Source organism: Pogoniulus pusillus, chromosome 12 (assembly GCF_015220805.1).
Source record: "Pogoniulus pusillus isolate bPogPus1 chromosome 12, bPogPus1.pri, whole genome shotgun sequence".
NCBI classification, from domain to species: domain Eukaryota; kingdom Metazoa; phylum Chordata; class Aves; order Piciformes; family Lybiidae; genus Pogoniulus; species Pogoniulus pusillus.
This window is the reverse complement of record NC_087275.1, coordinates 20,891,957-20,913,700: the sequence shown is the minus strand read 5'-3', so window position 1 is coordinate 20,913,700 and position 21,744 is coordinate 20,891,957. Positions and strand designations below refer to the sequence as shown.

Genomic DNA, 21,744 nt, shown 5'->3' with positions numbered 1-21,744 from the left:
ATCCTTTCCTCCTCTTTCTGGAACATTTCTGAAGCCACTGGATGTGGGAGCAAGAAAGCAAGCATCTGCATGAGGTGGCTTTTTCCTGGGACTTTAAAATAATCTTCTTTCTTTCTGCCAAGCTAGTGTTTAAGCGAGGAAATCTCACCCTGTCTTACCTTCATAGAAAACACATAATAAACTCCCCTCATTCAGTACAAGGCTGCTTTAAATGCTAGTGCTAACAAATTGCTTGGAGATAGAAGCTAACAGGAAGCTGCCTGCAGTGCTGTGTGTGGGTGGCATGTTGATGCATGTTGCCATATCACCTCGTGTTCCCATGTTTTCAGGCTGTGAGACGGGAGGAGGAAATTTTCTGGTTTATCTACATTGTGCTAGCCTTGACTGTATTGAGTTTCAGCCCAGCTTTTCCACTCAGCTGCTTTCTAAGGTCAATAATACCAAGCTTTTCATTTGCCTTCTTTGAGATTTCCTAGGTCTTGGGTCATTTTTTGTATCTCCCTTAATGTAAGCATACCATTTTTCTGGAAAGACTTAACCAGTCCTAGGCACAAATTCCAGGTAAGCCTCAAGCCTTCTGTGGACACATGGAGACAACAGCTAATTTTATCTCTTATCCAAGTCACTGATCAGCCTAATGCCTTGTTTGCTTCAGTCAGCAGCAGCACACCAAGTAGTGACTGTCACTGCCCATCATGTGCTGGTGCTCAAGTGCTTTTTGCTCTTCCTATACTTTGTGGTATGAGGAATCCAGTGTTTGCTTTGTGTTTTCTAGCCACTTTCTGAATTGGTGGAATTCATTCAGGCCATCTTGGGAGTATACAGCAAGCATGTAAGACAGTTCCGCCTATTCTGTCCATACTCTTCAGGCAACTAAAAGTGATTAGTGGGATATAATGTTTTGCTACAGGAATTGTAGGAAACATCTCTATAATGAACTTCACATCACAATATTTTCATATCACTGTTTCAATCCGTTTATCAGAGATGGAAGTTATACAAACCATAACTCATAATCATGGAATCACATAACATATCTATTTGGAAGAGACCTCAAAGTCTAGGCATGTTGACACTGAACCAAGTCCCTAAGTGCCAGGTCCACATGAACACTGCCAGGGTGGTGACTCCATCACTGCCCTGGGCAGACCATTCCAATGTTTGATAACCTTTTCAGTGAAGAAGTGAAGCCTTAATCTCCCCCGGTGCAGCTTGTGGCCCCTCTTCACTCCAGTCTCCCTTCAGGTAGTTGTAGAGAGCAATGAGGTCTCCCCTCAGCCTCCTCTTCTCTAGACTGAACAACCCCAGCTCCCTCAGATGCTACTTGTAGGTGATGTGCTCCAGGCACATTCTTTGGAGTATTTAAACACTGTGTAATAGATTTACTGTTCTACAGTCCTCCAAAAACATGTTGGGATTTTGTCTGAGAAAGCCAATGTATTCTTCAGCTTTTTAGCAAATTCTTATGCTCTCCCTTGGACCTGATAGCTTTGGTTTTAAAACACTCTTGGGTTTCTTCTTTAAATACCTCACTTTTGGTATGAGCTCATCTTTACCATGTCTTGCATCTCTGCAACGTTCTGAAGATTCAAGACCAAGGAGAAGAATGTCATTTAACTTCTCAGCAATTCCTTTTCCTCCCTGCCTTGCTCTTTTCCTCCTTGTGATTTAGGACATCTAAGCCATTATTGCATATGTGGGATTTTTCTGCCCATATCTGAAGACATGCATCTTGTCTCCCTTTGCAGTAGGTACGAAGAGCATTCACCAGAAATGAACTGCTTTCAGGAACAGAAAACTCAGCCAACAAATGTGAAACAGTAACAATAATGTCACGTTACCACAAGAATGCAAACATTTGCTGAAGTGCTAAGGTTTGGAGAATTTGTATAGCTTGACTGTTTTCAGGGGGATTATCATGCCAGTCATGCTAATTCCATGACTAAATGCTTTGCTTATTGATTTTTAAATTAGAAAAATTGCAAATGTTAGACATTTTAAATACTTACCAACCACCTCTTTAACGTGATAGGATTGATGTTGAAGTCTTTTACCAACCCAAGATCATGGTACATATGTTCCAAACAGCTCAGCATCTGCAGCCAGAAACAGACAGGTCGTTGGCTTGGTGAATATCACTGTACTATATAATACATTATAGAGTGAATTTCCTCCTTGAAAAGCTCTCTTGTTAAAGATGAAACAAAGATACTCAAAGATATCAAAAAGGGAGACACAAAGGTTCTGAAAGCTTTTTGCTGTAGACAGATTGCTGTTGACTTCACAGGTTTTGTGCAAGGCTTTGAATAAGGCCAGCTCTCTAAGTAACCGTGATTTATGTGCATCATAGCAATTCCTCCTCACAAAGAAAGTATTGCCATTTTCCTCATTCAGATGGCATATGTTCTAATGCTTAATGAAATCAAGGGGGAGCTTTTCTCACTGACTCCAAAGGCCCTAGCTGTAGAGAAAATGGCATTTGTTCTAAGTGTCAGCATATTCTTTCTTGAAGGATTTTTGCTGAGTTCCTTAATCCACTATCTTGGATTTCTTGTTTAACACCATGAAATAGCATCAGGTTTATGACCATTAACTCCCATGGATGAATCTCACTAGCTGAAATGCAAAGGCAGGCTCATCTTTTGACACATCTGTTCTGTGGCAAGAAGGTGGTTGCAGATAGCTTAGGGCTGCCACTCCTGGTTAATCTTTCAGGTTTGAAAATATTGTAAAAGAAAAGTATTGATAATGTCCTGTGTCTGGGTACTTAACAGCTGCCACCAGTCAGAAATTAACAGCATTCCAAGAGTTCAGAAGTTTGTGTGTCTCCATTCCCATTTCTGAAGGCAGAATCTGCAGGGGATGAAATTTAGTCATTGTATTACATACAGTTCTTAGACTGTAGACTGAACCAAGAATTTCTAACATGATGAGTGTAATGCTACAGATACAGCCTCAGAGACATTTTTAATTAGGTTTCTGTTGTTTAGGCTCTTAAAAACTCTCCAGAAAATTATTTAATCTAATGAAATTTTATCTGGGGAGCCTACATAGTTCAGCAGTAACAAGGGCACTGGTTCTTGAGTCATCCAAACAGGAAGAAAGAGACTTTCCTTGAAGGATTGTGTCCTGAGCTGAACTGTGATGAGATCATATGGCCAGCATTTTGCTGTAGACTACCTTGTCAGGTTCCTAGCTTCTGAGGAAGAATATATAATTTGCAATAGTTTCAGGAAGGACTTTCTGAGACAATAAACTTGATCTAGAAGTGCTGAATTACTCTTAGAAATGCCTGTCTCTCTCCAGCTGTTGCCAGGAGAGCTTTGAGTGAGTGGCAGTCTGAGTCCCAAAGACCCTGCCTGTGAACATATGAGAATCATAGTTTTCATTCTTAGCTTCCTTGGGCAACAGCAAAAGCTTGCATATTGAATTCTTCTGAGTCTTAAAAGTGGCATTTAAGAAGGAGAATACAAGTTTGCTGCAATACTCTGTTTACAGAGATGCAGAGCACAACATTATTAATTTCTTTGCAGAAGCCTGTGCTTTATAACCTGCCTGCCCCACATGGAGCATATGGGCAAGTGCTGATCGCTAAAGGGGCATTGAAATACTCTCTGTAAAAGTAAACCAGAGCTAAAAGAATGAGATAAACCTCTCTAGTGCTCAGCTCACCAGGTTTTGTGCTGTATCATATTCTGTGCTGTGTCTTATTTCTAAGACATTTCCTTGCAGGGCATGTCTAATCTCTGCATCCTCTTGTTAGCCTTGTTCATGCCACCATATAGTATTTCCTAGTGCTCTGGATGAGTTACTGTGCTAAAATACTAAGTTTCAGCATGCAAGAATCCGTGGAGAATTTTTTTGTCTCTCCTTATTCTTTCTTAACAGTCAGAACAACAATCCAGCAGTGTTATGGTCCACCTGTCAGGCCATAATTCACTCCTGCTGTAAAGACCTGACAGGCATTCAAAAGCTGGGGATAAAGCCATTTTGCCTGAGCAGTGGTATGGCTGTGATATAGAGAAAAGAGGCTGGAGAGGAAGCAGCAACTGCAGAGCACTAGCCTCAGGTTGGCACGGACTGCACAAGGGAAGCTCTGCCAGCCTGTGTGAATGTGAGATGGACCTAAAGCCAGCAGAGAGTCCTTCTGTTGTTCTATCAGCCAGAAAAAAAAACATCCTGAAGGGAATATGCTTTTCCTGTGGGTGCAGTATTTTACCTTGTCATGTTGATCTACTGGTGCTGAGCCAGAATGACTTTTGTGCACATTGGATCAGAAGGTAATTAATTGCTGCTGGGAGTGCTGCTAAAATCCTAGCAGGTGCTAACTAATCCTTCCCCTGGGAAAAACCCAACACTAAATCCCTACTAAGTCCCTAAAACTCTGTCCTCCCATTCCTTTTTCCTAGGTGAGATGTGCTCATATTTGCTAAATCGAGTTTTACATTGTATTATAAAGTGGCCATTACAGGAACATCCTCCCCCTTCATGTTTCTGTAAAGGTTTACATGTGACCCTTCCCAAACCTCCTGCAGGACAAGTCATGAGCAATGAATAACACTAATAACTACTGGAAAGAAAGGAAGGAAGAAAATGAAGCAGTAAGAAAATAGTAATAGGCCATGCATGCACTTCTGCAACCTCTTCAGAAAGCATCACAGAAAAACTCTTGTCTAAAAGGGTGTGAATCGATGGCTGGATCTCTGCCTGGCTTCACACAGCACCACACACCATCATTGATTTGAACAGAATTATTGGTGGTGTGCTTAAGCTTACCCTTTGCTAGAGATTGATTTGTGCAAATGAAATGGCTAGTCATGTGGCAGTGAGGACAGTGCACTGGTTGTTGGGGCACGTTACTAGGAAGACATGAAACTAAAGATAAAGAGGGATCTGATTATGGCAATTAGTGTAATCTATCAGGCATGTGTAGGGGAAAAGTACTGTATTAAGATGTGACATGAAAAGAAAAGGCAGAGGCAGATGAAGGGGCAGAAAAGGAGAAAAAGCTTGCAGACCATCTCAAAGGGCTCTTCTGGCCTCGCTTGCTCTCAGAAGCAGTGCTAACCCAGCTAAAATGGCATATTTACCTCATTGGGCTCCCACAGCCAGACGTCAAAGGTCGGTTTCCGAAGTGCTTCTATGGTCTCCTGGGACAGCATGTACTGCAGATGAAAACGCAGTCAGTGTGAGGGTCCTCTGTCCCAGTGTGGGATTTGCCACTGGCACATCTCTGGGACTTCTGGAGTCCCATTCACACAGGATTTAGCTGTATTTCCCAAGGATAAAGCACCTGATCTTTCCCTCTGCCTGACCAACCCTCCTCTCCCTCCCTGCTGGCCACTTGTGGTCATGCCAGGACACCCACATCTGGTGGCCAGCAAGTCCCCAGGCAGCTTGCTGTCAGTGAGATGGAGAGTTGGAGAGAAAAAGGAGGAGAGAAGTGGTGTTACGGACAGGGTAACAGGCAGAATCATCAAGAGGATGCAGGGAACACAGGGCACAGATCCATCACTAGCTGCAAGGCTCCTGCTGTCTGCAGGACATTCAGTGCAGCCAGTCGTGGCTGGATGATGTGAAGTGCCTATGCTTGTAGTCTTACATTAGCTAATGGGTGTGATAGATTTACTCTCAGACTGTTTATGCTTTCGTTTAGAGGATTTTTTCCAAGAACACCCTTATTTTCTAACTGATTGTCAGCCTGCAAGATTGAAGTGAATTTTTCATCATTATGCTCAGAGGTTTCAAATAAAATCAAGCTCATAGGCCATGATTGGCATAAAAATGATAGCAAAAAACCTCAACAAACAGAAAATGAATGTGGAGACCAGAGGGAATTTGGACTCTAACAAATCAAATTTTTGAGACTCTATTGATCAGAGTCTGTCTGGGATGCAAACTTCTCGTAGCTTTAATTGCCTCATTTACCATCACTGTCTCTAATTAATTTTATCTTACTGTACTGAGCAGGTGAATTAAGTTTGGGAGTCACCAAACTGCTGACTCTTAATCCAAAGGAGAATAACACTGCAGATTAATTTTCCTCCTTGACAAGCCAATGTTTTTTGCGTTTGCCTATATAACATATATTTAATGTGATGTTCTGCAAGAAATCTGTGAATTAGCAGTACAGATCTGTTATTTGATGACACTGTTGTGATAACATTTTCCTTCAGCTGACTGGTTACTTCCTCCTCTTACTGACATTGGACCAATCCATCACTTGACAACTACAAACAAATTTCACAAATCTGCCAAACAGAACCCAAACTTCTGAACCTAAAATTCCTATAAGCTCTGGTGTAGGGGCAACATGGACTAAGAATTTACTTTGTAGTCAGTGAGTTCTTTGTTGCACTTGCTAATTCAAGATCTTAATATCATAGCAGTAGAGCAGAGGTTGATCTGACATACACATCAAAGGGAAAAATTATTTTCAGAACTGATTATGTTTTGTGAAAACATGTCTTAGTGTCAGGAGCACAAAGCCTCCTGGGCAAAAGGTAATTAAAAGAGATGCAAGTCTCCTGGTGTCTGCTTTAGAGACCTAGAGATCACTTTTGTTAGGCAGAGCAGAATAAACAACAGCACTTATCATTTGTTGCTCTGTAAGATCCTGAAGACAAATATGGAAGAATGCATTCCCATATCATGCACCAGCATCACGTGGCACAGAATCACAGAATCACACAGGATTAACCACGTTGGAAAAGACCTAAGATCATTGAGTCCAACCTATCGCCTAGTCCTTCTAGTTAACTAAAACATGGCATTAAGTGCCTCATCCAGCCTCCTCTTAAATGCTTCCGGGGATAGTGACTCCACCACTTCCCCCGGCAGCCTGTTCCAATGGGTGATTACTCTTTCAGTGAAGAACTTCTTCCTAATGTCCAGCCTAAACCTGCCCTAGTGCAGTTTGAGACTTTGTCCTCTTGTTCTGTCACTGAGAGAAGAGACTAACCCCCACCTGGCTACAGCCTTCTTTCAGGTAGTTGTAGAGGAGGTGACCTTCAGAGCAGCTCAGCCAGCTTTGATGTGTGCAGGTGAGAACCTACGTCAACTATGATTTGCATGTGTGAGATGATGTTTTGCCACAGTGTGAGCTGGCTATTGCGCAGACATAAGCCAGCAGCTTTAAGTAAGTCCTGTGGGCACAGACTGCTGCTGCTAGTACCAGAGATCCTGTGTTCTTCATCATTTCAGCCTCATTTATCACTGTGGATTTGTACTTGTTCTTGCCCAGTAGATATTTTTCTTCAAGCATTACTTTTTTTCTGGCAAATACAGTAACTCATTTTCACAGGGACAATGAATCATTCTGGAGACAATCCAATGTCGCATTTTCTCTTGGTTTCCTTAGGCGAAGCATCCCCATAAATTACTTTTCAAATTAAACAGTAATCCATTAGGAGAAAGAAAGCAGCAGCATTATTTTTCAATTAGAGTGCAGTGTTCTAGGATATTTTTGATTGTTTGCTCAGAAGATGGAGAATAAACAAATATGACTAGATAAAAGAGCATTAAATGTTGACGAATGCAAAGCATTCATTAGCATTTCAAACACTTAGAAGCTTTCAAGTATTAAAGACTACTGAGGATCCAATTTGAAATCATTGCAGACAGTGACAGGGTTTTTTTACTGGCTTCCAGGCATTTGGGATCAGGCCTTGGGTTTAGAATAACTAGGAGATAGATGCCTAAGGAGTCTATTGTAAAGAGCACTTGTCAGGATGGCAAGCATGTGGTAGGATCCCGGGATGAGGAAGCATTGCACCACTACCTTTGGATAGGATGGTACATCACGCCAGGGAGTTAGCCTCTTGTTTTCATCCAAAAAGCTGTACTTGCAGGGACAGTTAGTCCTGAAATTAAATAATTAGCTCAATATAGTAGAAAGATAACCACAGTGCCTCAAAAAGTGCCAGAAGTATCCTAAGTAGACATCGCTCAGAGAATTACCACACTCCCCAGCCCCTCCCTTTCTAATGTATTGCTCCAATGGTTCAAAAGTGTGATCTTCTCTAGGATTTCCTCCCCTTGTGCAACACCACCATTACTCTTTCTCCACCTATTTGAACTCAAGCAAGGAGCATCTGTCTACAGGCCTGTATCCATGGATACCAAATCAATTCTGTTTAAACCACCTAACTTTCTTTTCAGTGAGCAGCTTACAGCAACCTTACAACCTCTGCAGAACATCTAGGCTCCTGCATTGCACTGCAAGAGCAGTTTCTTGCCTTATAGCCACAAGATGTACAATGAAGAGCTATGTGGTACCACTAGTGGCAGTCATGACACTTTAACTCAACATCTGTTTCCCAGGTATCTTGTCACACGGATTTTAATGACTCTCATGTGAGGTTGATCTGCTTGCATTTTGCATTTGGATTATCCTCTCTCATTTTTCAAGCCTCCTGTCCAATGAAGCTGAAAGGAACACCAGAAGAAGCTGGAAAAAATATTCTTCATTTGTCCCTTTTAAAATAATTTCACACATTCTGTATTGCATCTATTCTTAGTGCTTCTCTTCTCTGTTGGGAGTTGATCTGGAGCTTTTTTCTCTCCCCTCTGACACTGATGTCTGCTGTAATTTCTGATGGTGTTGTCTGAATCCTGAAAAAAAATGTGTCATCTTACAGTTTGTGCTGGTCAGCTGGCTTCAACTGGCTGCCTTTTCCTGCCCTGTTTAAGGAGATTCACAACTGGTGAAAAGCTTTCTTGAGCATTTCTAAAGCTGTTTCCTCAAACATCCACTCTGAGGGGTATTAATAGGATAAAAATAGTGAGATTGGGGCATTCCTTGCCCTAATTGGAGTTGGCTGCCAGGGTCAGTTGAGGGTCAGCCAACGGTCTCTAATTCCCAGCTGCAGTAAGATATCAAAGCCTACCACAGTGCAAAACATACTAGAGCCAGGATGCATTAGACCTTTTCAGATGCAAAACTGGTTCTGCAAATGATCACGATTTTAAGTGACACTATAATGTTATTAGCATCTGCCAATAGTGAGTGCAAAAAAGCAGGTCAGCAAAAAATAAAAGCCATGTGAGGAGATGCAAATAAGGCTGCTTTGCTCTTCTGAAGAGCTGATGCACAACTGACTGTGTGGTGACTTCTACAGACCTAGCTGTCCATCCTTACTCTGTCATCAGCAGCAAATGTAAAAACATGGGAACATACATGAATACAGCTGTGTATGATGTGACATTACTGATGGGGTATACATTCTCACACATGCCTATGTACATCCAGTAAATTTACTTGTGATGCCTAATTGCAGCTGTAACACGTTATTTAGCAAGTGATGCTGCACAAGGGGTGACAAGTCTAAGCAGGAACAAAAACATTTTCACTTGCCCTGGGATGCCTTTGCTCCCCCCACATCATGCTTGTATCTCACGCCAATGGGAGAAAACTAGCTCAGCCTTTCTGGGCTAAAGCACCCCTGTGCTAGAGTCACCAAGGACCGACAGCGTGGCACCTTCTGAGCAGCGGTCACTTGTGAACAGGGAATCACAGCTCACTCTTCAGCAGCTCATGATGGGGTCACCCTTACTAGCCAGCCATCAAGGAGCAGCCTCTCATCAGTCTTACAGAAAAAAAAGGTGACTTGTAGCCACCCCTGTTATACACAGACCCTAGCCACAACTAGCTGCTGCTTTGGGACCCAAGCGCTCAGGGTGCAGATAATCATGGGCAGAATTTTGGGTAAGAAGGAGCTTTTGTGCAGTTGGGAAGAGGAAGCCCTAGCTCAAGGCAACCAACTGTGACAAGTAGCTGCTACACTGGTATGGCACAAAGTGACACTGAGCAGGGCAAGTCAGGCTCCTGCTTCAGCTAAAGCAGCTATGTGGTGTGAGCTCAAAACAAGCTAGCTTGGATGTCTGTGCCCAGCACTAACTGTTACCACACCCACTTTTACACAGCTTTCCAGTTGCACACCACTTGCTGGTGTCTGGCTTTTGGTGGCTGTCATATCTCACTAGGAGCCCTCAGTGGGAGTTGGGTGTGCTGAGTAGATGTAACACTCTGCATTCCTGTTTTTCTTGTTACTAGCTGGTTGTTTATACTACAAAATATAGATCGCAAGGTGACAAGGTCTGGGACAGGAATGAGTCATGGCTTCTGCTGGGACAATCTCCTACTTCCTGATGTGTGTGGCGGCAACCAGGCGAACACGAAGCTGCTGTAACTTTTTTTGGGTTTAATTCCCTGTCTGCCTGTGCGTCACTGTGGTTGTAAATGGAGCTCCCTCAGCTCCCTGCAACAGTTGAGGAGAAGACACATGTAGGGACCTGTACATTATCCCCCCTGTGCAAATCATAGAATCATTAAATCAACCAGGTTGGAAGAGACCTCCAAGATCAAATCAGCACACATATTCTTGCATTAGCTGCCAATCTCAGTTCTCATTTTTCTAGTGAAATTTCCTCACACACCTGCCCAAGAAACAGTGCAAATCACAAGGCAAACTGCAATCCATCCTACTGGTATAAATCTGGAGCAGATGTGAGGTTAATAATGTTGCTCTGCATTCACCCTAGCATGACAGCTGAATTTGGCCTCAGACTTCATAGGAATGTATTAACACTGTGCCTCCTGACATATCTGGATAGCAAAATGTGTGAAAGCAAGTGATTATAAAACCTAATTCTTTCAGCAAATCTCCCATTGCCCTCAATAGAAAATAGCTTTGATTAAAGGTCAGAGAATTTGATCTCAAGTGAAGAAAAAGAGAGTGATTGTCAAGACAGCATACTCACATTTGCTGAGAAAAATCCCTTTCACCCACACTTTGAGCAATGCAGTACATCCTTTTCAAGAACCTTCCCAGAAATGATCATAACCTCACAGTGATGATTTGTTTGTCCTAATGGGGTATTTCAGTGACACAGGAGGCAGGCTTTCCAGCTGAGACTCTACTGTTAAAAACTGTATTTTTTTTAATGCTGTTGTTTTAATTACAGCTAAACCAAGCTTCACAATCACAGTAAGCCCTTGAATTGGAAAGTAAAGTCCCCATTTCTTGTTGAATTTGAAATGGATATTTTATAATAGCATGAGATCATAATTATAAGAGCTGCTACATATTTATTTGGTATTTCCCAAGATATATTGGAGCTGATTCGAGTGTTAGCTGGTTCCCAACCAAACACTAGACTACACAGAAGTTCTTTTCCCATCCCCTCTCTCACACTATATAGAAGAGCCCTTATTCTATATGATCAAAAATAAGCCTTTGCAAGACGTTTTTCTCTGTTTCTGTAGGCTGAGTTATTTTAATTGCTGAAAAGCTATAGATCTTCAAATGATAAATTAAAGCCACTGTCCTTAATGGTTATTGGCTTCTTTATTCTTTTGCTTCTAAACCCAGAAGCTAACCCAATTTTGCAGTAAAGTTGCACTTGAGTTTGAAGCCAAGTGTTATGTCTTTAGTTAGGTCCAAAGCAGAACTTACCTGCTGTTTCTTGCTGCCATTTCCTCCCTCATCTTTTTAATGTCGCTCTTGCATTTCTCAATCTCCACTACTTTGAGGCCTTCCACTGTCAACAAAGGAAAACAACAGACATGTTACCATGGCAAAAGTCGAAGGATCTCGTTTCTTGATTGTGCAAAATTTCAAAGGGCTTTAACACTGGGGTTATGCAGTGAGCCAGCAAGCCCTTACACTCTGCTCCAATTCCCATATATGCAGGTGCTGCCAAAGTGATATATCTCAAAAGACCCCAGGAGTTCTCTGCTGCCAATTTTAGATAATAGCTACAGCATTTTAATTCACAGAATGGCTATAACATCCCAGATTTTCCACGACTCTTAGCAGGAGTCAGCTGTACTGATGCCTTCACTCCTCTGCTGTAGAATACGAATCAAAGGAAATCCTGAGCAAAAAAATCCCCTCCCATGATGGGATGATAAGCACAGCTAGGCAAACACGTCCCGGTAGGATTAGAATTCCCAGTAAGATAAAAGGTTTTAATTTGAAAGTTCATGCAGAGCATTAAGGAGCTCTGAGAAAGACTGCTAGACAGAAACCAAAGGGAGAATGCAAGAGAGAGAAAAACATTAGAAAGTTTTACTCTAGCAATCGATTTCATTTATATATATATATTTAGATATTGAAGATCTGTCACTTCTTTTTGCCAGTCAATTCTGTAATTGAAGGTTATTGCTGCATGTGGCACAAAAAAACCCACAACCCAAACAAAACAAAACCCACCAAAAAATCCCATATTTGCTTCTGTACGTAACTGGGAAAGCCACAAGGCAAAAAGTTTGATGGCCTTTTTATGCAACAATGCACTTCATTCCACGCAGCTGTGAGAACCTAAGGCAGAGCAAGTATGAGAATATCCTCCCTTTTCCTCACCTCTCCTTGAATTATCAGCCTGCTCAAGGACATACTACAGTACCATTCGCTAAGTACATGTCACTCACGTGCAATCATTTCACAGCTCATTTGTTTACTGAACTTAGTGTTTGCATGGATTAGCTGTGGTTCGGGGAACTCAAGGGAATGTGCTATTCTACCATCAGTATTCAGCCACTTTCTTAGAAAATAATAGTAAGAATTGCACTTATCTGGAGGGTAGCATTTAAGTGATATGAAATGCCCTTGGAAGGGCACAACTCTGCAGATAATCAGAGATGTCAGTTTGTTTTCCTTATGCCAGTAACAATAAAGATTGCTGTTGCAGCTGAGAAAGGGAAAAATAAAGTAGAAGAGGTGTATGGACTAAGTCTGATAAGTCATATATTAGGAGAGGAAAGATACAGGGCTTTGGTTTATGTTTGATTACCCTCCACTTAGTTATTCCATCTCCAGATTAAAGTGTTTTGTGTTTTGGTTGGGTTTTTTTTTTTTGTCTCTGGCATTGTTACAAGCCATTTCTTTGGGTGATCACAGCACGGTGATACAGGCAAGATGCTGTCCTGCTTATTCAATATCTCCATTCTGCATATGTGGCTGCACTTTGAATTTCAGATACTTTGTTCAATTGCTGCTGCTGAGTGGCAGCTGACTTGCAGGCCCTGTGCTGCTATATACCACCCTGCTATATACCACCCCTGCATATTCACCTAGGACAAGCTTGTGGGTAATCCATTTGCTGAACTACCTAGGTGGTGGCCTGTGCCTATCTGAAGCAGTGGCTGAAAAGCAAACTTATCAGACTGACAGGGTAGTGAGGCAGGCAGCTGCAGAGAGAAGATGAATTAGGGTGCAAAATGGCTGCCCTGAGCATTTCTTCATATTGTATCTTTCATTTGCTTCCAAAACCACCCCAGGGAAGCATAGACTTTACATAATTATTTTCTTAAGGTAGATGTGAGATGCTTACAAATTGTCAAGAGTTTTTGCCAACTTCCTTGTTCATGTGTGGGCTGCTGTGTAAACACTGGAGCAGAAGAAGAGAAGCCATAGAATGAAGCATTCCCCCAGCACTTGCCCTGCATGGACACATTTTCCAAAAGGAAGTCACAGGCTTTAGATGGGATTTAAAAATAATTAGTAAAATTTGGCTCCTTGAAAATGCATCCATGTGATGCAGTCTCTAGACAGTGACAGGAAGGAAGCTGAGAACATTTTATGTGAGGTGCAGATGTAGTGCTATGCAGCACTTATCCCCACACACATACCACCCCGAGGGAATAAATCCTAGAGATCACGTGTCACAGTATCACAGTATCACAGTATCACCAAGGTTGGAAGAGACCTCACAGATCATCAAGTCCAACCCTTTACCACAGTGCCCAAGGCTAGACCATGGCACCAAGTGCCACATCCAACCTTGCCTTGAACTGCCCCAGGGACGACGACTCCACCACCTCCCCAGGCAGCCCATTCCAGTGCCTAATGACTCTCTCAGTGAAGAACTTTCTCCTCACCTCGAGCCGAAATTTCCCCTGGCGCAGCCTGAGGCTGTGTCCTCTTGTTCTGGAGCTGGCCACCTGAGAGAAGAGAGCAACCTCCTCCTGGCCACAACCGCCCCTCAGGTAGTTGTAGACAGCAATAAGGTCACCCCTGAGCCTCCTCTTCTCCAGGCTAAACAACCCCAGCTCCCTAAGCCTCTCCTCGTAGGGCTTGTGCTCAAGGCCTCTCACCAGCCTCGTCGCCCTTCTCTGGACACGCTCAAGCATCTCAGTGTCCTTCCTAAACTGGGGGGCCCAGAACTGAACGCAGTACTCGAGGTGTGGTCTGACCAGTGCAGAGTACAGGGGCAGAATGACCTCCCTGCTCCTGCTGACCACACCACTCCTGATACAAGCCAGGATGCCACTGGCTCTCTTGGCCACCTGGGCACACTGCTGGCTCATGTTCAGGCGGGTATCAATCAGTACCCCCAGATCCCTCTCTGTCTGGCTGCTCTCCAGCCACTCCGACCCCAGCCTGTATCTCTGCATGGGGTTGTTGTGGCCAAAGGGATAGAAAAGGGATCTCTGAAGGAGGTAGGAGAAAAGGCAAAAGAAAAGCACCATTCTTTTCACATTTGGCTTGTAAGTGATAAATAGCCTTGTCATGTGTGCTGATTAAAGGATCGTTATATTATTCTGCAGCAAGAAATGCCTTCAGAAAAGACCCTCTGCAGTCTAAAGAAATCCTTGGGCTGAATCTAACACTGAAACATAGCTCCTAAAAGCAATGTCTGGGATGTACAGAGGTTGGACATCCTTTCTCTTACAGCTCTGCTTTTGAAACATGAAAGCCTGGGATAACTTTAAAGTGTTGTGAATCTGGCTCCATTGCAAATTCTGAAAGTCTGGTTTTGAACAGGTGAGTGTGCTTGCAGACAGGCAACCCAGGCAGCTCCTTCCTACAGGCTGAGGCTGATGGAGAAGGGATCACCAGAGCTCAGGCAGAGCAGAAACAGATTGCTACCTTGGCTGTGATTTCCATCAGCCCCAAGACCCACTTAGAGAAGGAAACCTCACCTGAGGAGCAATGAATTCATTTCACCTGCATGGCAGGTACAGGTAGGCTGTCTTCCCTAAACCAGCAGTGAAGTGCTGGACAGTGCAAGTGTACAACTCTTCCCTGCCAGAGGCAGTATGCAAATCTCCATCATCTCCTTCCACTGCTGTGGGCTGACAGTGCTGAAAGGCAGCGTGTGTGTAGGGTGCAGTCAGGGATCCCGGGGGGTTGTCAGGGGAGCCAGTGGCCACAGCAGCCCCTAGCTGGCTGGAAGGGTTGCTTGCCTGGGCTGCCAAGGGCATAGGAAGACCCACAGAAACACTTGCCTTGTTTGCTCTGGACCATGGCTCCTAGGCCTGAGGGCTGGAGCTGGTCAGGAGTCTCACAGAAAATGCAGTGACTAAGCTAATTTTGTTTCTTCTTCATCTTCTTTTTCCTCTCTTTTTTTATCTTTCATTTTTTCCCCCCTTTATTTTTTTTGGACAAAAGAATGATTCAGTGGGGCCTTGGGAAAACGGCAGCCAAGAAAACAGAGAGGAGTTGTCACCCAAACTCCTTGCAGAGGTTTGTGTTATGGGTAGGCACACCACAGGATGCCTCCTCTACGGCCATTGCTGGAGGGCTCCCACTGCACTGGGAGCCTGCGGCTGGGATGGCCTCAAGGAGAGGTTCCCCTGCAGCTGCTCTTTGAATAAAGTCTCCCTGTTGACAAAGGCATCTGTCTTGTGAGCAGCTGCAGGGTCAAGGTAGCTTCTGGTGAGGGGAAGTTTCAGGAAAACAGACTCTTACATGAACCTGGAACTTTTTTCTCTCCTTCCATCCAGCTCCAGTGAGAAAGTGCTTTCTGCAGCTGTAGTGCTGGGGAAGCTTCTGCCTGCTCCTCACTGAAATGCTGCAAACTTGCGGCCGTTGCTGCCAAAACAGGGATGGGTGACCTTATTCATACCTTTGCCCTGCCTTTCTGAGACATGTGCTCTGCATAACATACTGAAAAAGAAGTCGACTGCTCTGTGTGGGGGGAAATAAAACCCACCGCCACCAAAACCCAGAGGAGGAGCTCTTTGACCAGATGAACTTGGCCGTTACACAGTAGATGAGTATGGTTGTGTTGCTGTGAACGCACTGAGCGAGCAAGGGGTTTGCTGCTGTGTGGTAGTTTGCCAGGCAGTGCAGCCAGCCAGGGGTGCACCGCCGTGTTTGCAGCCCAGAAGTGACTGCCTGTGAGCCAAGGGGACCTGCCTCTGCCTGCATGGAGACACAGGCGGCGCTGCCTGCTCACCAGCGCTCTACTCGTCCTACATGCGCTGTGTGGGAAGGCCTCGGCCTGTTTCGGCCCTTGGCTAGCAGAGGGAGGTGTGTGACATGGCACCGAACAGAAACACAGCCAGCCCTCAGCGCTGGGCCTCGGTCAGCAGCGGGGGCCACCCCGACCCTTCCACATGCGGGAAATGCAGTTCTGAGAGGAGAAAGTCTCTCTGCAAGGTGTGTTTGATCTGTGCAAGTGTCCACCTTAAAGCAAGGGAAAGCAGCTTTGTCACCCTCCTGTCACGAACGACAAAGTGCAGCAGCGCATGGCAGGCTCCGGGAATACCAAGGGAGCAGAACTCCTCAGGCACTGCCTGGGCAGAGGCATGGGGGTCACCCCTGGGCGCTGGGGAGGTGACAGGAAGACAGGGCTGGGGCAGGGAGGGGTGTGGCAGGGCAGGCCAGAGAGCTCAGAGGTGGAGGGCGGGGAGGGGGCGAATGGAGACCCTCTGCCACGGGGACACAGTAGCTGGAGGAAGTAGTCCTGGGCCCAAATCCCAGTGGAGGGCTGGACAGCCCCTCAAAGGAAAGGCCAGAAGGTGCTCCTGAACACCAGCTGTCCCTCCCCAGCCTGGGGTTGTCAGTGGGTGCTGCCACAGGCTCTCACTTCCACATGCTTTACTTTGGGCTGCACAGGAGCCTTTTGAGCTCAAGGGGTGGCAAAACATAAGCGACTGGAGAAAGCAGAAGGGTCGTGAGGAGCAGGACAGAGGGGGAGTACAAGGAGGACAGTGAGGCAGGGTGGGGTTCTGAAGTGCCGGTTCCCACTGCAGGATGAATAAAGGGACACTCACGTTCCACCTTCTTCTCCAGCATGGCCAAGTGGTTAGCTACTTCTGTTTTCAGCTCGTTGATTTTAAAAACCCTGAAAAGAAAACCCTCATGGATTAATGTTACACACTTACTGCCATCTTTATCCTAGGTGCAAAGGATTTTTGCTAGAAATCATAGAATCATACAATCAACCGGGTTGGAAGAGACCTCCAAGCTCATCCAGTCCAACCTAGCACCCAGCCCTGTCCAATCAACTAGACCATGGCACTAAGTGCCTCATCCAGGCTTTTCTTCAACGCCTCCAGGCATGGCAACTCCAACACCTCCCTGGGCAGCCCATTCCAATGGCAAATCTCTCTGTAAAGAACTTGCTTCTAACATCCAGCCTATACCCTGGCACAACTTGAGACTGTGTCCCCTTCTTCTGTTGCTGGTTGCCTGGGAGAAGAGAAAATGTGTCTATTTCTGCTCCATCCAACTATGGTTGCCACAAGAAAAAGAGAAAGTTCCGTGGGAATGCTAGAATTTGAGCAGAAGATACACTCAGGTTTAATTTTCAGAAAAATTATCAACAAATGATCTTGTTGTGGCCCTGGGAATGTACTGGGGCTCTGCAACACTTCATTAGCCACTCTCTTGAAAATGACTTGTTATTGCAACCCCACAGGGAAGCGAAATTAAATTGATGATGTTTCATCTAACAGGAGCATATTGGTGTCAGCACACCCTGAAGCCCTCCTTCTTTTGAGTTACATTGGTGATTTTCTGAGCTGTGGTGGTACTGATCCGCCTTACTGAAACCAGCTGGAATGAAATAAACAGCTATACAGCTGTCGAGAAGTCTTCTCAGAGGAGAGGCACGTTTGGGTGGAAGAGGGGAAAATGAAACACATCATATGATCTGACTTTTCAACAAAGAAGCATTTCTTTTGCTTCCTAAGAGGGCAAGAGCACAATAAGAGCATTTATATTTATTACTTGATCTCCTTTTTAGGTCAAAGATAATCACCAAAACGACTTTTGGTTTAAACTACCATATTGCAGTCAGCAGGGAATAACGTGTACTATGCCTAAATTTGTCAGCAAGAGTGGGATTTGAAAGAGATCTTACATGCCTCTCTGCCTCCTCCTCCCCCCCCCCTCCCAAAATATTACTTCAAGCTGATTAAAAAGAAAATAAAAATGAAAGTAATAACCATGTTCAGCTTCTTACCTTGAGAACTGTTCAGCAATCTGACCCAGTAAATTCTGGAATAGTTCTTCTTTCTCTGAAATTTAATAAAAAGAAAAAAAAAATAGGGAGGAGGCATAACAGAAAGTGACAGAGAAAAGACAATTACCTTCAACCCCCTGCAGAGTGATATCCACAGACTGCCAGGCCTGACGGCAAGGCGTTTAGGCAGAAAGTCATTCCAGTCCTTTGAACCGTGACAGCGTTTGGGAATGACTCCGTGTCTCACCTGCTGTCCTCTGCCTGGGGATCACACTCAAAGTTTCTCAGAGTTTTTTTTTTCAGGGGTTCTGGATCTCTGAGACATGGCTTGTTTTACAGCAGCACTCTCTAGTTGAGACGCTCAGTATCACTGCCCATATCTGAAAGGTCTGGCTCACAAGCACTGCTTCTACACCGTCAGCATACTGTGCCAGAGTGCCCACGAATGACGCAACAGCTTACGAACACAAGGAAATTCAGCTTGCCTTTAAGACTTAGACTGGAACATTATCCTGGAGAGCAATTTTTTGTTGCAAATTCATCATACCCCTATGCATAAACTTCAGGCAAGCATGAGATACCAAAATGATTTGCCCTGCAGAATAGAGTCCACCTTTCTGGGGACACAGCACGGCACAAATTTCCCAACTCACTTTCCCTTGAGAGTGTAACTCGGACAAAGCTGACACAGGGATCCCATCAGGATCCTGTCACTGTCTGAGCTGCTGAGGCAGTAGCTGCACTGGGAACACTCAGAACTCCCCACCTCCCGCTGCCAACTCCAGTGCTCGGGTGCTCGGGAAAGTCAGCCTGGTGAAGCCCCAGACCCTTCCTGAGACCATCACAATTTCTAGCACTAACAGAGGCCAAAGCAAATGAGTCCTTAAAATAAGACCCTAGATTTTGAGAGACAGTACACTTTAGATCCTGAAAGGAAGAAGTACAATGCCAGTGTTTTCCTGTCTTTCAGTCTATCTACACTGCATTCGCACAGGGTAAGCATAAATCACCTCTGCTGAGCTGCTATTCTGAGATTACTCCCACTTCCCCCCACCAGCTACTTTTAACTGCACTGCCCTGCAGTCGTTCTTCTGTCTAATGTGGATGTACCCCTGGTTTTTCATGCTGAAGGTGTGCATGCTCTCATATACGTGCCACGGATTACAGAACACCGATTTATACCCTGCTTAGAAATACCCTGATGGCATTTCTGAAGAGACTTGCACTTGCCGGAGGGAGTACGATGCCTGACGAGTGCAACCACCCAGGCAAAATACAGGAGAAAGAAATACAGCCCAACACTGACACTGTATTTCTAACTAGTAGCTCTTGTACCTGTTGAAAAGATTTGCAGTTCCTCAGGTATTAGCAGTGTCAGAAATATTTGTCACAAGCATTCGCTTTGCTGATCAAAACAATTTGGGTGTTGTAGCTGTATATGTAAACTGGATCAAGCACTCTGTGTTCTGAAAGTCTCTGATCCAGTTTCCTAATTTTTGTTTTGTTTTGATTCCCGCCCCCCCCCCCCCCCCCCCCGCCTCCTGTGATCCAACTCCCAGCAGAGTGGCTAGCAGAGCAAATGAAGGAACTAATACTTTCACAGAGACCCGTTTCTCAGTGTTCTCACCGAACCCCTCGGAAAACTCAAGCACTGAGGCAAAGCAAACGCTAGGTCCTAGTGAAGGCAGGAGGAAAGCTTACCGTGCGCAGCACCTGGGATGGTACCCGAGTCCAACAGTGAAAATAAGCAGAGCAACCCGTGTCCTTTCCCTTCGATGCTGCTCAGCTCTCTGACAGTGGCTGTAGCATGCCAGAGACTGACAAGTTTCCTATAAACACTGTTCCAGTGGGGAAAAAAAAAAAAAAAAAAACAAGCCAATCTTACTTTCACTCCCTCCCCCTGTCAAAACTCAACCGGAGTGCTAGGACATTCCCATCCAGGGAACAGTCAGCTGCAATCTTATGTTTATGGATGTTATAAAAGACTTTCAAAACGAAGATGTATGTTTTTATAACCCTAGGGTGCAGTAAAGATATATGACTAAGGGTGGCAGTTTGTCTCATCTTAAAGAGACAAAGATCCATTTCTTTGCTCTCTTCCTTTCCAAGGGGAAGACCTCTCCCAACCTCTGATTCTGAAGAAAAGGAGAGATCAATCTCGATTGCCCACCCGATTGTTAAAGAGGAGGGCCAGGTGTTCTTTTGCTCCCTTCATTACCCTCTGTCGCCTACTTTTTTATACCTCTGGGCAGGGCTGATACACCAGGTGCACGCAGCTACCTTTTCTCTCTGTTGCTTCATTTGTTCTGCTGCGATTCGCTCCACAAAAAAGGTATCCTGCTGCATGTGGCATGCGCAGCCGCAATCTCTGCACCTTCCTGACAGTATCCCGCTCCTGCCTGCAGCAACCCAAAAGCCAACAGCAATGCTCTTGTCAGCTCATCCCATGCTGCCACCTCGACTGTGCACCATTTGCAAATGCAGGTGTGTAGCAAGTCAGGTTTTTGCTCAATACATGGGGCATTTTAGAGATGAGAAATGAAAATTAGAACCCCCTTCTCTATTAGATGCTGCAGCAAGGCAATGCCATGCAGGGGACAAGCCAGATCAGACCTTCCTGGGCTTTCCATGGTTCATTCTTGTGCTTGCTGTGAGCACAGGGACTTTGGCTCCTTGTCTGCTGGCCCCTGCCAAGCTCGGCAGGGAGCTTTGCTGGGGCATCACGGAGCAAGGAGCCATTTTGCCCTCCCTCCTGGCAGCCCCATCTCGAGCAGGTCTGGACAGAAAGCAGGTGCAGGGGAACATGGCAGCAGCACTTTTTCCTGTGACTCCTGCCGTGGCCAGATCAGAGGGTTGGCAGTGAGCACACAAGTTCCCTGCCAGAAGGGACCAGGTACACGCTGGGACAACACAGGTTACATGTACACTGCCACAGATGGTTTATAATCCACTGGCAGGACCCTCTGCTTCACATCACCCTGCTCAGCAGTGACTCTTCCTCTCCCACCTTACCTGCAGGGATCATGGCTGGCAAGCCACCTCCATCCTCCATCCACCTACCCTCCTCACATTCCCTTGCCATCCTGCCAGCCTCAACGGGGTGCAAGCATGGGGCGCATGGAGTTGTGGGGGTAGGTAGATTTGCCCCCATCTTTTCTGCTGTGGCCAAGGAAGTCTAGGGGAACGTGGGCGTCTGCCTTCCCCTGCCAGAGTCAGGCTGGTGAATTTCTGCCATGTGGTCTCTTTCTCACATATGCTTGTGCCTCTGGCTTGAGTTCCTGCCTGTGGTTCACTTTCTGTGGTTTGTTTGGATATGGGCAGTCAAAGGAATTTACAAACCACTAACAGCCAGGTGGATGTCACCCTCAGGAAGGGGTGCGCTTCAAGCCCAAGCCCAAGCCCACACCTGTGAAGCACATCATATCAAACTCCACATTTGCTTAATACATCAGGCTAATCTGAGCTGTCCCACGCAAGTCCCCACTCAGGTGAGTAATCCGGAAGCAGTTGTCCATGTACCAATTCATGCATCCAGACGGAATGCCT

The 21,744-nt window shown here is 45.1% G+C and overlaps 1 protein-coding gene across 5 annotated transcripts in view; it reads right to left on the bottom strand.

Moving 5' to 3' along the window:
- Positions 1 to 21,744, bottom strand: part of PDE9A (phosphodiesterase 9A) — a 48,982-nt gene that overhangs the window by 10,899 nt on the left and 16,339 nt on the right. The window contains exons 1-8 of one of the 5 annotated variants that reach the window (XM_064152589.1): positions 20,441 to 21,009; positions 19,900 to 20,036; positions 18,199 to 18,253; positions 17,006 to 17,076; positions 11,457 to 11,541; positions 7,781 to 7,862; positions 5,091 to 5,165; positions 2,010 to 2,096 (exon numbers count right to left, since the gene is read on the bottom strand). In XM_064152589.1, the coding sequence (XP_064008659.1) occupies positions 2,010 to 2,096; positions 5,091 to 5,165; positions 7,781 to 7,862; positions 11,457 to 11,541; positions 17,006 to 17,076; positions 18,199 to 18,253; positions 19,900 to 20,036; positions 20,441 to 20,544 (696 nt within the window). In that variant the 5' untranslated portion in view covers positions 20,545 to 21,009. Of the gene's footprint in view, positions 1 to 2,009; positions 2,097 to 5,090; positions 5,166 to 7,780; positions 7,863 to 11,456; positions 11,542 to 12,215; positions 12,670 to 17,005; positions 17,077 to 18,198; positions 18,254 to 19,899; positions 20,081 to 20,430; positions 21,010 to 21,744 lie in introns of those variants that run through there. The other 4 variants (XM_064152592.1, XM_064152591.1, XM_064152588.1 and 1 more) reach the window with 4 other exon arrangements.